The 17,021-nt window shown below is 41.0% G+C and overlaps 1 protein-coding gene across 1 annotated transcript; it reads left to right on the top strand.

Moving 5' to 3' along the window:
- Positions 1-439: 439 nt before the first annotated feature.
- On the top strand, positions 440-2,101 carry LOC144463905 (uncharacterized). The gene is made up of 3 exons (XM_078169664.1): positions 440-674; positions 867-1,170; positions 1,714-2,101. The coding sequence occupies exons 1-3, from the start codon at positions 460-462 to the stop codon at positions 1,939-1,941; spliced, it is 747 nt and encodes a 248-aa protein (XP_078025790.1). The 5' UTR covers positions 440-459; the 3' UTR covers positions 1,942-2,101.
- The last annotated feature ends 14,920 nt before the right edge of the window (positions 2,102-17,021 follow it).

Raw genomic sequence — 17,021 nt, 5'->3', positions numbered from 1 at the left:
AAACACAAGCTTTGGTGCTGAATGATGACTCAGACGTTTACAGTTTTTTCCAATTGCTAACACACTAAAATGACATGTATAGCACAATTATTTAAACTGATACACAGAGAGCAAAACCTCTTCTCAAGTCTCCAAAACTCGAAACACATTTTCTGCTTTACACACATTTTGCAATTCAAAATGGCACTTTTTAAATGCACCGAACACGGTTCTCTGAATAAGACACAACAATCTAACATAAGGTCACATGTTTGCCATTTCAAAACACTGCCATTCAAAATGACACAACATGAGCTAATTGGCCAGTATTTGTGCCACCTGGCCAAACACCTCAATGGTTAATTGTAACCACTTCAATCAGGAAGTAAGCACTATAAAAAGACCACAGGTGAGCACCTTTTTTTTACAACAACAATGGAAGACATGGCAGAGAGAGGAAGAGGAAGAGCGAGGGTGAGAATGAGAGGGGGAGGAAGAGTGAGAGGTAGGGGTAGAGCTGGTAGAGGAGTTCATGGCCAAAGAAGACAACTACTTTCAAATGAAATCAGAGCAACCTTAGTTGATCATGTCATCAACCATGGGCTGACAATGCGAGAGGCTGGACAGAGAGTGCAGCCCAACTTGTGCCGTTTTACTGTCACCTCTGTCATCCAGACATTTAGACTGGAGCACAGGTATGTAACCAAAATTTCTTTCACACTATGTAGTACACCCCATGTCATAGTGTATCAGTTGGGTGACACCTGTTTACTTCATGAATGGCTGATGTCATACACTAACTGTACAAGTTTCCTGTACAGTTTACTCTACTGTGGGGGAAATATCTTTAGGCTGCATTGTCCAAGCCCTATATTGTTTTTTTAAAGGACTGAGAGACGCAACCATGGTGGAGGAAGGGGCCAAATGTTCATCGGGGTACAGGAAGCTGCCACTGTAAACTTGGTTTTGAAAAATAATGAAATCAGATCACGAGAAATTCAAAGCCACATCATCCAAGACAACATCATATTCAACAACATTCAACGAGTCAGTCTGTCCACATTGGCTCACATTCTCAAGCAAAACCAAATCAGAATGAAACAACTTTATAAGGTGCCTTTTGAGAGAAACTCTCAAAGAAACAAAGGGCTCAGACAAGCATATGTGGATGTAAGTACAATATTGACTGCAGTACACTACATGCAACACTGTTTCCCAGTGTACTGGATAACACCATATTGACTGATTTATGTTCTTTGTTTTCAGGGAGTACTGGAAATGGATGCTCATGCAATCCCACATGAGTTCATTTTCATAGATGAGGCTGGGTTCAACCTAGCAAGGACCAGAAGAAGGGGAAGAAACGTCATTGGCCACAGAGCCATTATAGATGTTTCTGGCCAACGTGGTGGGAACATCACAATGTGCGCTGCCATCTCCAATACGCATGGTGTCCTCCACCGTCATGCCATCCTTGGACCATACAACACAGCCCATATTCTCACATTTCTGGACAGACTCCACAACATTCTCATACCACCAGAGCGTATGAATGATGCAGACCATCAAAGAAACCGGTACGTTGTAGTATGGGACAACGTGAGTGTTCGTTGTGCAGCCCCAGTCCAAAATTGGTTTGCTGACCACCCACCATTTCTCGTGCAATACCTCCCACCATACTCCCTATTTAGGGTTAGGGTTAGGGTTAGCCCTAACCCTAGCCCCATAGAAGAGTTCTTTTCGGCATGGCGGTGGAAGGTATACGACAAGCAGCCCTTTGTGCACATGCCTCTTGTGCAGGCTATGGAAGAGGCATGTGATGAAATTGATGTGGGTGCGATTCAGGGATGGATAAGGCACTCAAGGCGCTTCTTCCCTCGATGTCTGGCAAGGGAAGATATTGCCTGTGATGTGGATGAGGCGTTATGGCCAGACCCAGCTGTGCGGCAAGATGTTGCCTAATTATTTTTCTTGCCTCTTTTTTTTCTATATATTTTTTCTGCACATTTTTTCTGCAATTTTCTTTTTCAGTTTACTGTTTTTTGTGAGCATATTTTTGTTCACTCAAATGTAAATATATCTGCTGTGCATATGTTGCACTGACTTGTTTGGTGAAAAATAAAAAAAGAAAATGTTTCAACAGCATGTGTGTGTATCTGCAAATATTTCTGTGCATGTTAACAATCTGAAGAATGTTCTACAATTTGAACTATTTTAGTATTATGGCAAAGCATACTAAAGATGAGAGTGCTTTTCATTATGCCCAACAGCGTGTAGTTGGTTAGACAAAAATCTGGTTATATGAATGACGTGTGTGCCATTTGGTGCAAAAGTTTGATTTTGATAATGCTATATGTAGTTTTGGTTGCAGTGCTTCATTTTGCAGGATATATGAGGTATTTTGCAGTTTGGGTGTGTGGTTTTGTGAATTGTGTTTAGTATTTTGATAAAACCAGCCTAGTTTGCAAAATTGTGTTTTAGCAATTGGAAAAAACTGTAAGTAAGTTGAGGCTGTTTACTGTTGGTCTTTGTCAGAGCTTTACAAAGCCAGGAGCCATTTCTTGTGAAACTGGACTATGAATACAGAAAAATGTTTTTATATACATAAAAGTGTTATCAATTGCACTGTTAGCTTAAAACATAGAGCTAGATGCTACATATAAACATGCTGCATACAACAAAATAGCACTTTTAGCATTAGCATCTAAAGGTAAAAAAAAGATGAAGTAAGCGATCAATATCCACAAACTATAAACTGCACAAATATAATATATAATAAAACTCACAAACAAAGCTTCTCCAAGGCTCAATGGCGGTGGATGCACCAGATTAAAAGAGGGATGCTCGGGAGCTCATTTCCATCCATAATAACAACCAAGATGGCCAGTCTGACCTGTGACCTTACCCATGTGACTCTAACAACCAATAGAAAGCCAAGGAGTTTCAAAATAAAAGAGCACCTTTCAAAATACAGCTAGGGGGCACTGCTGTGCCACATCAGAAATAGATTTGTTCAACCAACTCTCAGAAATTACAATGATATCGGCATTGGCTGTCTGTGCCCACACTCTAACAAAGTCTATTTTAGGTAGAAGACTTTTACTTTTAAATGAATAATACCCAAACCAGATCTTGCTCTAAAATCAGCAGCAGTTTGAATACAATCTAAATCAGGACCAGGGTTAGACTGAACATTGCCAGATATCATTACTGTAACAGCAGCACAATCAAGCACAGTGATTTAAACAAGTTGCGTGTGTGTGGTTTGTTGTGTTTGTGTGTGTGTGTGTGTGTGTGTGTGTGTGTGTTTGTGTGTGTGTGTGTGTTATGTTGTGTTTGTGTGTGGTTTGTTGTGTGTGTGTGATTGTGGGTGGTATGTTGTGTTTGTGTGTGTGTGTGTGTGTGTGTGTATGTGGTATGTTGTGGCTGACACACACAGGTTGATTTCTGTGATAGTGAAACAAAGTCGTGACTGAAATAAGGAGATTCAGTCGTCTCTTGGCTGAGTCGAACAGCTTGGACCCTTTGGCTCCAACCTGCCTGTCTGCTGCAGTTTGTTTGAAAATAAGTGACGTTCCTTTGCTCTGCTGCCAGGAAGCTGCTCCACAGATAGGAGGGCAGACCAGGAGGACGAGGAAGGTGAGTACGGCTTCATAGGGAGGCGATCACACAATTAACCTCTTCCAGGATGGCGGCGCTGGCAGACAGCTGTCTTTACACTCATGTAAGTCATATGAGTGATGATGTTTCTGCCTCTGACAGCATTTCCTCTCCCGTCCATGTCGATGCTCACTCGGATTGTGCGGAGTTGGTGACGTTCATGCTCTTTGACATTTTTACAGTTCAAAACGTGTAGTTTCTGTCAACAGCCGAGACGAAAAGAGCACTGAGCCTTCAAGCACAAATTAAGCTGGAGGCTGTTTTCACACTGCAGTTCAAAGTTTCCCCATCGTGACCTGAGTGGCCTCGACACACCATCAACATGAAAGGCGTCGGGCACCGACCCTCGCCTGCAGTCTGGCACGTTTGGCTCTGGATGCCTCTTATCAACAGCAGTTTGGCTGATTAAGCATGTTGAACCCTCAGTTCAGCCTCAGCTCCTCATCTGATATTTATTTTATACATAATTTAATGTTTGTCACCAGAACCAGAACAAAACAAAACTTTACTGCAGCTTTTAAATCAAACAGCCTGAACTTGTTGTCAATAAAAAATGTTTCACATGTTTGAATTCAGGAAAAATCAGACTAAAGATCTGCAGCTTGTCCTGAAATCTCTGATCAGTTAAACAGAGCACCGTCTCCTCCACAACAGGAAACACGCTCATCACTCAGGTGTGTGTGATAAGAGATAAGATAAGATAAGATACACCTTTATTGATCCCATAATTGAGAAATTCCAGTGTTACAGCAGTCAAGGAGAAAGTCAGATTAAAGATTTCAAATTTAAACTTAAAAAACTTAAATAACTAGGCATGCAAATAAGTACAGAAAATACAAGAGACAGCGATAAAAATAATAATAATAATGATAAAAATAATAGGAAGTGGATAATAATGAGCAGCAGTGAATGAAAATGACCAGTGGAGAAGGTGCAAGTGATTGGATGTGCAAAAACAGCAGACTGCTGTGGTGTCCATAAAGTGTCCATAGTGTCCCTAAAGTGTCCATGGTGCAGTTTATTGTGAGCAGCGCTGGTTATGTAGCCTGACAGCAGCAGGCAGGAAGGACCTGCGATAGTGTTCCTTCACACACTTTGGGTGAATCAGTCTATCGCTGAAGGAGCTCTCCAGAGCTTTTATCTCCTCCTGCAGAGGATGGGAGTCATTAGTCCTCAGAGATGACAGCTTGGCTGTCATCCTCCTTTCTCCCACCACCTGCACAGAGTCCAGAGAGCATCCCAGGACAGAGCTGGCCTTCTTGATCAGCTTGTCCAGTCTCTTCCTATCTGCAGCTGAGACGCTGCTGCCCCAGCAGACCACTCCGTAAAAGATGGCTGATGCCACCACAGTGTCAAAGAAGGTCTTCAGGAGCGCCCCCTGCACTCCAAAAGACCTGAGCCGCCTCAGCAGGTAGAGTCTGCTTTGGCCTTTCCTGTACAGTGCTGTTATGTGATCAGTCCAGTCCAGTTTATTGTTAAGATGAACACCAGGTACTTGTAAGATGTCACCATCTCAATGTCCTTTCCCTGGATGTTCACCGTGTCTCAGCAACACCTCTCAGGGCCAATCTACTCTGACACTGGACCAATCAGAGCTGAGCTTTACAGCGCCATCAGTGACTCACACAGTCGGGACAAAAAGTATGACTCCATAGAAAAATACATAAAAGCATCAAAGTGAATATTAAACACAGACACGTGTTAAATAACACAAGTCATAAACATCATCCAGAGGATTAAACTGAAAACTTCTCAGAAACGTATGATAGCAACATTTTGTCCTGGTGACTGGGCATCTTTTGTTTTTGATTTCTAATCATATGAAATAAATAAAAAAAAAATGAAATTTTATTTTACTCACTTGTCAAGTTCTGATCAAATTAAATGTCCACTTTGTCTTCATGTCACACTGAACGTGCAGCATGACTCAGCATTACATTTGGAGTCCAACACAGTTTTCCAGTGTCAGATAAACACGGTTCTTCATCCTCTGATGAACGTCTGTCAGGAGACTCAACATCATGGAGGAAAAGAAAGTGGAACACAGTCGCAGCTTCACAGCAAACAGGAGCCAACTTCATACACCTGTCAGGGAATTCAGGCCCTCCTGAGATGGAGGAGTGGAGGTCTGTGGGTTCAGGAGATGTGAATCAGGGCGATTTGACGCCTCCCAGAGCATCTGCTGAATTACAGCTCATGTGTTCCTGCTGAAGACAGAGCGCAGAGCATGGTGCTAACACCGCCAGGTCAGAGGTTCACTGACCGCTGAGGTCATGCATGCTAAAAACGTCCTGAGAGGCCGAGAGGGCGAATCTGTCAGCCAAACGGCTTCTGTCATGGAAAACAACTTATTTACATTTTGAAGCAAACTGCAGCAGATTGAAACAGGAGAGAAGCGACGCAGACAGAAGCACACTTACAACAGGAGGATGGACGTTTACATCTGAAGTTCGTTTTGATCAGAAGAATTAAAATCTTTAATTATCCAAACATCAGAGTGTCCTGAATAAACTGACTTTATATGTGTGTTTATAAATGTCATGGCTGTAAGGTTTATTTATTTCATCTTCAGTTTTCAGAAATCATTTTATTCTAGCTGCTGAATGTTTTAATGAGTTTCTACAAAGAGACAACAGATTTTTTTTGGCTCTTTAACTTCAAGTTTCTTATTGAAATAAACCTCCCCAAGTTTTTATGTCCACAGACTCGATTTAAAGAAAGGAACCAGATATATATTCATAACATGTTGATGTCTGAGGCTGATGATTCAGTAGAGTTTCACGTCCAAGTGTTCAAATGTCAGGACTCCGACCACAGAATAAAGTTTTACTTGTTGATCTGCAGGAACGGTCCTGAGCTGTGAGCAGATTGTTGTGTGGACGTCTCACTTTGTTTTAAATGGCTCACAAAAAAAGACTTTTTCCATAATTAGTCATCACATAAGAAACAGCTGCAAAATATTCAAAACGAAAATCAGAATTTGAGCAGCTTTGATCTTGGAACAGTCGCCTTGAATGATCTGTAACAGCTGAGATACTGTGAGTCCCTCCACACGGCAGCTGCAGTGTCACAGCTCCATCTTTACTTCACCCAGTTAATAACACAAAAACAATGTGTGTGTGTGTGTGTGTGTGTCAGAAGAAAAAGTAGGCATTGTTTCTGCAAACTACCGATACATTTCACCTAAGTGTTTGTAAAGTGACGTAGTATCTGAGCTGACTGTGTCATCAGGAGGTGGAGGGGATGGTGGATGGTGAGACACCTGCTGAGCTGCAGACACTGTTCAGCACCAACAAACTACTAAACCAGTTGTCCAGCAGCTTTTTATGCAGTCAGTGTGGGTCACTTTTTTCTGCCTCTGACAACAAGTTGCAGTTTATGTTGCCCAACTTTATTCTCTCTGCGTTAGTATTGACAGATGAGCTCAGGCAATTAGCATCACAATTTGAACTTGAGGACTGAAAACAACTCTCCACAGGAGGGTGGTAATTTGATTTAGCCTGAGGTAAAACTCAAATTCATGCACATCTCTAATTTCATTCTGTCATCTGGACAGTAAAAAGAGTCACTGGGGGGACACTGGGACAAACAGTGTCTCTGTGTGACACAGACACAGCAGCAGCTTCTGTTTCCTGGTTTAAATTTCTGTTGTCATGTACGATCTGATTCATGTTCTCGTTTATCTCACGTTGCTGCTTCAACACTTTAAATTTAACTAGACAAAAATACAAAAATAAGACTCAGCGCAGAGACGTTTGAGTTTTCCTTCCTGTCGTGGTTTAATGATTTGTTACCACACGCGGGTCGACAGAGTCTCCCCGCAGGAGAAACTACTCCCACCTTACCACGGTGATGGCTTGTTAAAAAATAAGCTTAATAATAAAGTTTATCAACATTAGCTAATGAGGACTGGGAGTCTCATCCTACTCTCCAATGTGCTATGTATGAGCTCAGTCCTGCGTGTTCTTTAATGAAGCAATAGGAGAAGATATTCGGTCTCAGTTAATGTAGTTTATTAAGCAGTAAAGGAATAAAATTACAGAGCTCTGGGTCTCAACTTCACGTCCCTGACGAACAACAAAGGTGTGTCAGTTCACGAAGCCTGACCTCCTGTCCTTTCCCTGACCCAGTATATTTGAGCGTAACAGAGTGTCATTGTGCACGCAAGGCGTTGTCCTCTTCTCATTGGCAGTTCCACTTCCTCCTTCACCACACCACGCCCCTGCCTCGTGTTAATCTGACTCCTTCCCGCTGGCGGTGGGGGCGTGGTTCCTGTTTTGAAAGACAAGAGAACAACACAACTCCCTACACGTGCTGTACCTTACTATCTGTACATCACTTTCTATTCTTTTTACCATATATGAAACTAATTATCTAAGCATTGCGGTATGTGCTCCTCAGACTTCATGTCTCTTCCTCTCCTGTACTTCTCCACTTCTGCAAAGCAAACACATTCAGATCAGCTGAAATCATCTCAGTATTCTCATTGTTCACACATCTAAAACTTATATAGTGAAACACAACTTATAGTAAAACACATAACATCATTCTATTCCCAACACTAATTAGCAATAACATAAAGACGAGTGTTGTTATTTCTGGTCTTAAACCAAAGTAAAGTTTTGACCTGAAGGTGGCGCTACAGATGAAGTCAGAGGATCAAAGTTCATCCTCTGAGGAACACGAAGATCTGAACCATATTTCATCCATCCAAGAGTTGATCAGATATCTGATGATGTGTACGCAATAAAACTACACGGACGTCTTTTGTGGTATTTTAAAAGTAGGAGTGTGAACGCCCCAGACGTACACATGGTTTGAGCAGACATCACTGTGGTGATACAACGAGGAGGAAATTAAATATTAGTGAAGAGATGAAAAACATTCTTTTTAGGTCTTGTGCAGAAATTGGTGTGTTTGTTATGTGTCCGTCAATAATTAATCATGACGTCTGTCATGTTTATTTTCTGTGTGAATCAGTTTTTCAGATGTGATAGATGTCAGATCATGTGATGTGCTGTAACGTTAGTATTATTATTACTGTTAACATCAGTTTGCACATTCTGAATAAAATCTTCTGCTAATGACGATTAATAGGTTAATAATTTTATAGTAAAAAAAGAAAATCTAAATGTTTGGTTATTTTTTTAGGCCCCCGGTCGGTCACCGTGTCCTTTCCTCCTCCACAGTTCAATCACAATCAGAAATCACAAACCATCAGAACCAACCAGAAACAATTAGGGCTGTACCCAAATATTCAGATATTTGAATATTTGTTTCTATGGGTAGGTATTTGTTATGAAAATCTGGTATTTGATATTTTTATTTACTTTTTTTTAAATTATTATCATTATTTTACATATTTTTTGGTGCTAAATGTAGTCTTTTTGTTGTTGGTAAATGTAAGTTATCAATAAAAATCAAAACTTATAAATTGCATTGTTAAAAATGTGAAAATATAGTATCGCCTACCAACTGAGCTTGTGCGCATCCGTCTGAGGCTGTGGATAAATGCCAAGTTTTACCACTTTATCACTATTCCCTCTAACTTGTAGCTGTTTTTTCTTTATCTTTTCAATTTAATATGAATTATGGAACCGTTTTTGTCAACGTTTGTTTCCCCCGTTTTGTACAATAGATTATTGTTTAAAGTTTCAACAAGTTTCTTTTGGAGTGCGTGACACAAGTGTGTTTTGAAAACGGCCGCGGACTGTCACCTGCTCAATGCATCAGTACTTTCAGATGCCATGACAGTAATAGCCAATAATGTCAAAGTATCATTTACAGACCGATTTAACAGACGATCACTGCTGCCCGACCCGCAGGTCCATTTTCCCGTGGGTTACGGGTCGACCCGCGCATCACTACTCAGCTCAGTCTATAAAGGCTGTACACAACAGTAAGGCTATAGACATTATATTCTATTCAGGGCGGCAGAACCAGCAGCACATCGGCTCTACAGTGCACAGCACTGCTGATTAACCATTTTATTGCAGCACAGAGTGTCTGCCAGCAACCAATTACTTGCAGAGGCTTCCTACAACTTGTTTCAACGGTTCCGATTTAATCAGAAGACAAATTAAACAGGATGACTAGCCAATGTGAAAATCAAAAGAAAGCATAGAATAATGTACTGAAGGAGACTGTTGTGCCATCATATTTGTTTGTGGTTTGAGAGCAAAGATCCGGTCGCTGCTGTGCAAAACTCCGCAATACAATTAGGTCCGAAAAACCCCGGAGGAGTGCTTCGCAAGGAGTCTTTGAAAGGAGCCAAGCCTGGCGTAAAACCGGAGAGAGCAGGCAGCACGGCCACAGCACCAACCAACCAGAAGTTGAGAAGAAGTTAAAGGAGCTGATGGATCATTATTCTTTTTATACTCATGTGATGAATTAATGAATCATTGATGAACTGATGAATGAGATTCAGGTCAGAATTCAGAATCTGGTGAAACAGGTCAGTTTTTTTTTGGTCAGACGTGTTTTTGATTTAAATCACTTTCAGTTGATGTCACACTGTCGAAGTCCTCATGAACAGAAAATTGCACATGTAGACAGTTTGTGTGTGTTAGCTCTCTTCCTCCTTCCTCCCCCTCCTCCTCCTCACCTCCCTCCTCACCCCCCCTCCTCACCTCCCTCCTGAGCCTTTAACAACATGACGTTTGTGCAACATTATTTAGTCAGTCACTGACTTATATTCCAAAATTAACAAAAAATCTGACACAAACATGATTTATTAAGTTTTTTTTAAATTCAGCCTCAGTAACATACAAATATAAAAAAAAACCTGACATGAGCCATGTGGAGGAACTCGGAGGTCAGGACACACTCACCTTGTCCTGTCATGAGTAAACACGAGCAGACTCAGTGATGCTGACACAGCGTGCATGGTTTTAACCTCGATGACACGTTGGAGGTGTTGCCTTCAGCTCTCCATCCAACACAGCACATTCTGGATGTTTTTTATTTTAATATTTATATTTTAAGAAGAGAAGAAGTCACTGCTGATGTTTGGTGACAGATGGAGGGGATTCTGTACTGACGCTGGATGAGACCCACAACCTCATGACATCATGAGGTCATTTGCAAATAGGTGATATCATGACATATTAATGAAAGCCTTATAACTTTGCTGATGTAATGAAAGAAAAAACTCAACCAAACATCCAACAGCTGCCACTGTGCGCTGGGATATATGGGACAATATGAGCTACGCCGTATGATCTCTCTCCCTGTCAGTACTGTCGCTGTTGTCAGCACTGTAAAGGCCCAGAAACACCAAGTTGTGGTGGAAACGAAGGCCGACTGTTGTGTGGCAGGACGACAGACGCTCGCCGACGGCCTGACACTGACCAGTTGTTTAGTGTGTCAGGGCCTTCAGGCTGACAGAGCACACTGATCGAGTAAGCATAACGTCCACCTTCTGGTAACGTCAAACAATTCTTTGTTCTGGTTTTATTTCCTCAGGTGTGTCAGACCTGCAGCCTTCATCACAACTTTATTACATCAAGGTCACGAACCACATAAAGAAAAACAGCAGAGTGACTCATAACTGAAGTGTTTTTGACTTTTAAAGGTCACCTTTAATCCTCAGTGAATACCAAGTACTGAGCCCGCCTCTGCTCCTCGTCCCTCCGCCCGACTCCTCCGTTTGATTTCGTCCTTAAAACATTTACGATGCAAAGTTTCACAAAGCTGGAATTACCCCAAAAGGAAAAAAGGAATTGGTTTCCTGCTCCTGTTAATATGGTGTTCTGTGTGTCCTTGGAAATGCCAGGTTGGTGGCTCGCTCCCATCGTGCACCTGAACGCTGCCGCCGAGCCAGCTGGTGCCGACAGGTTTGAGGAATGTAAGGCCGAGGCATAGCAGGCAGATCTCCTCTTCGTTTATTGAGAGCAGATGGCAACGACACGAGAATAATTTGTTATCTGCTGCTGTTACTGCTTTAACAAACATTAAAATCCTTGTTGTTGGTCTGTTTTATTTGTTCCTTGTGTTAATAGTAGAAACTCGACTGCAGGTGACCTCCAGGTGTTCAGAGAAGAAGAAGAATCAGTCACCTGGGACCGACTGTGGAAACACACAGGAACTGATTGCTTAAAGAAAGTCTCATGTACCTACAGCACTTCCTCTGTGTGTGTGTGTGTGTGTGTGTGTGTGTTTGGGCTGCACCATTACTATTATTATTATTATTATTATTATTATTATTATTATTATTATTATCATTATTTTTATCTTCCTTCGGTTTAACTTTTATCACTTTAATAAAACTCTGCTGAACCGTTTGTGCACATTTATTTTTGAACTCACAGTTTTCTTTGGTATTTAATCGTCCATTTTACTGACACTGTTTTAAACACATCGAACACATCAGCTGTGAATGAGAATCAGCCTCAGACTCACACACACACACACACACACACAAATCAGAGCTACAGTAACATAGAATCTGTCAGGGACTTCTGATTGAGAGTTTATGTCCTCAGCTCAATGACTGATGGGCGGCATGTGTGCAGGCAGGAGACTGATCATGTGACTGGAGGAGGCGGGCAGAACACAGAGGACACCTGCTGCTCAGGTGGAAAAAGGCAGCAGATGTTGATAAAGCCAAGGATTAAACAGATGGGGATGAGACTGTGACACAGTGACCTGAAACATCAACTGCAGACGTCACGTATTGCTTCCAGTCCTTCAAAGAGCACGAGGTCAGAGGTCAGTTTCTACACTGAGCAGAGCAGGAAATAGACCAGCATGCATTGCAACTACAGGTCAAGTTATGTTTATCACCACTATAACTCTCTCTGATGTAAAATACAAAATATTTGTCTCTTCTTGGGCCGTTGAAAAGTATTCTGGGAGATCATTTTATGATCTCCCAGTATGTTTTTCTGTAAAACAAAGATGCCTTACGTTTGGACATTGTTATATATCACAGACATCAAAACAGTTCACGTGTGGTTAGATTCAGGCACAGGCAGACTTGGTTTGAAACGATCATGTTTTGCCTTAACATACTCATTTTTTTGTGACACAGTGTGACGGCTGAAAAATGCAGCGATGTCTCAGTTAAAACAACGTTTAATGGCACCATTTTGGCTGGAAATGTAGCAAAATTTGTAAAAAAAATAAATAAATAAATAAATAAATTTAAAAAATCACTTTCCGTTTGGGAAAGAAGCAAAGTCTCACTAAATAGCAGCTGCTTTCTGTAGCACCATCGCCAGTGTTAACAGCCATTGTTCTTTAAAGGAATACGCCGATGATTTTGGAGTTATGCCCTTTCTCTATCATTTTCATAGTGAGACAGCATGATTGATATCTTTTTTGTGTCTGTACATCCAGTGGCTGGGTCTCAGCGGTTAGCATTACAGCTGAGCGTGAACAAATAAACATTACAGAAACCCTGAAGCTGGTATTTCTACACGTGTATTTAAAATGAACATGTTTAAACATTATTTCGAAAAACGAGCATCCTTTTTAGTTGTTTTAGAAGAAGTTTGATACACAGAGCTATAGTGTGTTTACGCCCTGCGCAGAGGTATACACCAGTGAGCAACAGCTGTAGTTGGCTCTGGGACAGGTACGCTAGGTCACTCGGTAAAAGCAAACAAACCGGCCCTCGCTTCCGGTCATGTGAGAACAGGTCTAGAAGCCACGGCATCTACCCTCCTACCAAACTTTAAGAATTACTCCTTCCACCTATACTGAAGTCCACTTTGTCTTCTTGCAATCTGCTAAGTTTATGCCAACAACTAGGCGGAAAACTGCCGTTGAACAAAACACAATGGCAAATATATGCACGGAGCTGGGCGAGGAACATGCGGCCCTGGCAGCAGTGTCAGAGGAGATATTGGCCAAATATGTCAAAGAGGCTGATGAAAGGACTGATGCTCATGCGAACAGACTTGAAAAACAAATTGATAAGATGAACTCTGTTTTGTCATGCCACACAGAAGAAATCAAAACAATCCGCTCGGATACAACAAAACGGCAACAGCATGTCTCCAACACTGAAAAGACAACAGCTGACTGTTAGAAGGACTTCCAAACTTTGAATAAAAACCTGGTTGAATTTGAAGACAGATCATGCAGAGACAACCTGCTGTTATTCAACCTTAAAGGGGGTGTGGAGAAGGACAGCACCCTCGCCTACCTGACAGAGAAGATTCCGACTTGGTTCGCTGATCCAGTAGCTTTCCCCCCAGAGCTGATGAGATGTCACCGCCTCGGGCGGCCGGGACCCCGGCCTGACGGGAGACAACTTGGCCCCCAGCCGATGATAATGAAGTTCCTCTGCTACACTGACAGGGACAGTGTCCTGTATGCAGCCAGGGAAAATCCTCCTACGGTGGGTGGCCTCCAGCTGAAGTTTGCTCCTGACTACAGCGAAGCCACTGCAGCGTGTCGTAAACCTTACTACAAGCTGATGCATGAGACCCGTGTACAGGGCTACAAGGCATTTTTGCTTTACCCTGCAACCATAAAGCTCATAAAGGGAAGCGAAATCAACACTTTTACGGACATAAAAGAAGCCGCTGATTTCATCTCCCCTTCCCAATCTCCACCAGAGGCCTGAGCGCCCGGCTACAGGTGTGCAGAAGCGCATCACAACTGCCGAGCTGCCGAGAGGTAAGACTGTTTACTAGCTGTATGGCTGTAAGTTAAACATCACTGGAACATTGTACGCTACCAGCCTTGCTCAAACTACTAAAAACTGAGCCTTATATTTATGTTGGACAATTTGGATTTTCTTTTTCTTATCTTATTTTATTTCTTAGGCTCTTGACCCTATAGCCTAACCCATTTCCTCTTGTATGGAGGAGGTTGGAGGCGACACGGCTGTCACTCTTTTTTGTTATTGTCTCACTCCTGTTGTGCACAGGACATTATGGTGCTTGTTTGTTTCTATTTTGTTTGTTTGCTTGTCTGTCTGTCCTGTTGTTTGTTCCCAGAAATAAACCACAACAGCCGTCTCACTTATAAATGTCAGTCTTTATATGGGCTTTGATGATTCAATTCATGATGGAGACTGTGTGCAGCAGTGCATTAGCATTGATGGGAATTTAAGGTGCAATTATGATGCCCCTGAGAAATTGAAATGTCTCAGTAATCATAATAAATACTCACTACTGCACCTAAACATTAGAAGTCTGAATAAACATCATGATGATTTAGTTTCTTTTCTCTCTAACTCAGGCTGTAGTTTTGATGTGATAGGATGTACTGAAACATGGTTAAAGGACAGCTCATATGTAGACATTCTGAACTTAGATGGCTACAATTTATATTACAAAAATAGACTTGGTAGGACTGGTAGGGCTACTTGTCTTTACATAAAGTCCAAGTATCAGGTAAATGTTTGTCATGACCTTTACATTGATGATGATTACTCTGACTCTCTCTTTGTTGCGACAAATCTAAGTAATGGTAAAAAAAACTTACTGTTGGTGTGATTTATCGCCCACCTGACACTGACCTTAATATCTTCAGGGTCAAGCTCAATGAGCTTTTGTTTTCCATAAATGTGGAAATTAAAGCCTGTGTCATCCTTGGGGATTATAACATAGATATCTCCAAGGAAGATGCTGCTAAAAATGATTTCATTAATACTTTACACTCTTCTTCATTTTTCCCCACAATTAATTTATTAGAGTACACATACTACTCATTCAATTATTGACAACATCATCACAAACATGCAAAATACTAAATGGGATTCTGGTGTAGTGCTCTCTGATATTTCTGATCATTTCCCCATTATATTATTTCTTGACTTTGGCTGTATGATGATGGACACACGGCACACAACAAAAATTAAAGTCCTAAATGAAAGCAACTTACTGAAATTATGTCAAAGTCTGCAAGCCAAAACATTTGACTCAGTTTATTGTTGTAATGATCCTGAATCTGCATATGACACTCTGATTAATGACATCACTGATTCTGTCCAGAGTACCATTCCGGAGAAGACTGTCAAATGCAGTACCACAGATCAAAATCCCTGGCTCACAAATGGCATATTGAAATCCATCAACCACAAAAATAAACTTTATAATCAATCAACCAATAGAAGTAGTAGAAACCTCAGGAAGAGCAACTGAGGAGGGATCCCTCTTCCAGGACGGACAGACGTGCAATAGATGTCGTACAGAACAGATCGCTACATAAAAAATCCAAGTTACACTAACAAGGAGAAATACACAAAATATAGGAATAAACTTACACACATTATGAGATTGAGTAAAACAAACCACTACACTGAACTTATCAAAGTGTCTCATGGTCACTCAAAAAAATCTTGGCAAGTTCTAAATAAAATCCTTAACAGAGGCCAGAAAAACATTGTGCTTCCTGACATCGATGATCTTGCTAACAATTTCAATAATTACTTTATTTCAATTGGCGAAAATCTTGCCAGTCATCCAAGTGGAGCACCATTTAAATATTATTTGCCAGGTGAACACTTGAATTTAATTTTCATGAAGCCAACTGATAAAAATGAAGTCCTCAAAATTATAATGAACCTGAAAAGTACTTATACAGCTGGGGTGGATAATATTTGCAGCAAAACCCTGAAAGCTATTGCTAATGTAATCATTGATCCACTTGTTTACTGTTTAAATCTGTCTTTATCATCTGGAGTTGTGCCAAAAAAGGCAAAGGTCACAAGAGTGGTACCAGTATTTAAGTCTGGTGACAAAAACTACCATCCCATATCCTTCTAGCCTACACTCTCAAAAGTCCTTGAAAGAGTAGTGCACAATAGACTCAGTGATTACTTGAATAAATTGAATATTCTTGCTCCATCATAGTATGGCTTTGGAAAAAAGAGCACCACTTGTATGGCAGTCCTTGAGCTTATTGAAAAGATTAATGATGCCATGGATAAAGGTGAATGTGGCATTGGTGTGTTCCTGGGTCTATCTAAGGCCTTTGACACCATTGCTTTTGAGATTTTATTGAACAAATTACATCACTATGGTGTCAGAGGTGTTGCACTTAGTTGGTTTAGAAGTTATATGTATGGGAGACAACAATATGTATGTATAAATGGTCAACAGTCTTTATGCAAACCCATCAAACTCTATTTTGGGGCCACTCATCTTTATCCTGTATGTTAATGATTTTGTTTATTCTTCATCTGTACTACACAAAATATTGTTTGCGGATGATACAAACCTATTTTTATCACATAAGAATCCACTTGAACTGCAACATATCATTAATAGAGAGCTAGTGAAGGTAGACACATGGTTCAAATGTAACAAATTATCCATAAATATTAAAAAGACTAACTGCATTTTCTTTCGATCTCATAAAAATCACTGGCATGATCTGCCTATCACTCTTACTATCAATGGGCAGGATATTGAGAGAGTCTGCTC

Source organism: Epinephelus lanceolatus, chromosome 7 (assembly GCF_041903045.1).
Source record: "Epinephelus lanceolatus isolate andai-2023 chromosome 7, ASM4190304v1, whole genome shotgun sequence".
Taxonomy (NCBI): domain Eukaryota; kingdom Metazoa; phylum Chordata; class Actinopteri; order Perciformes; family Serranidae; genus Epinephelus; species Epinephelus lanceolatus.
The sequence above is the reverse complement of the archived record's forward strand: the minus strand, read 5'-3'. Positions and strand labels throughout refer to the sequence as shown.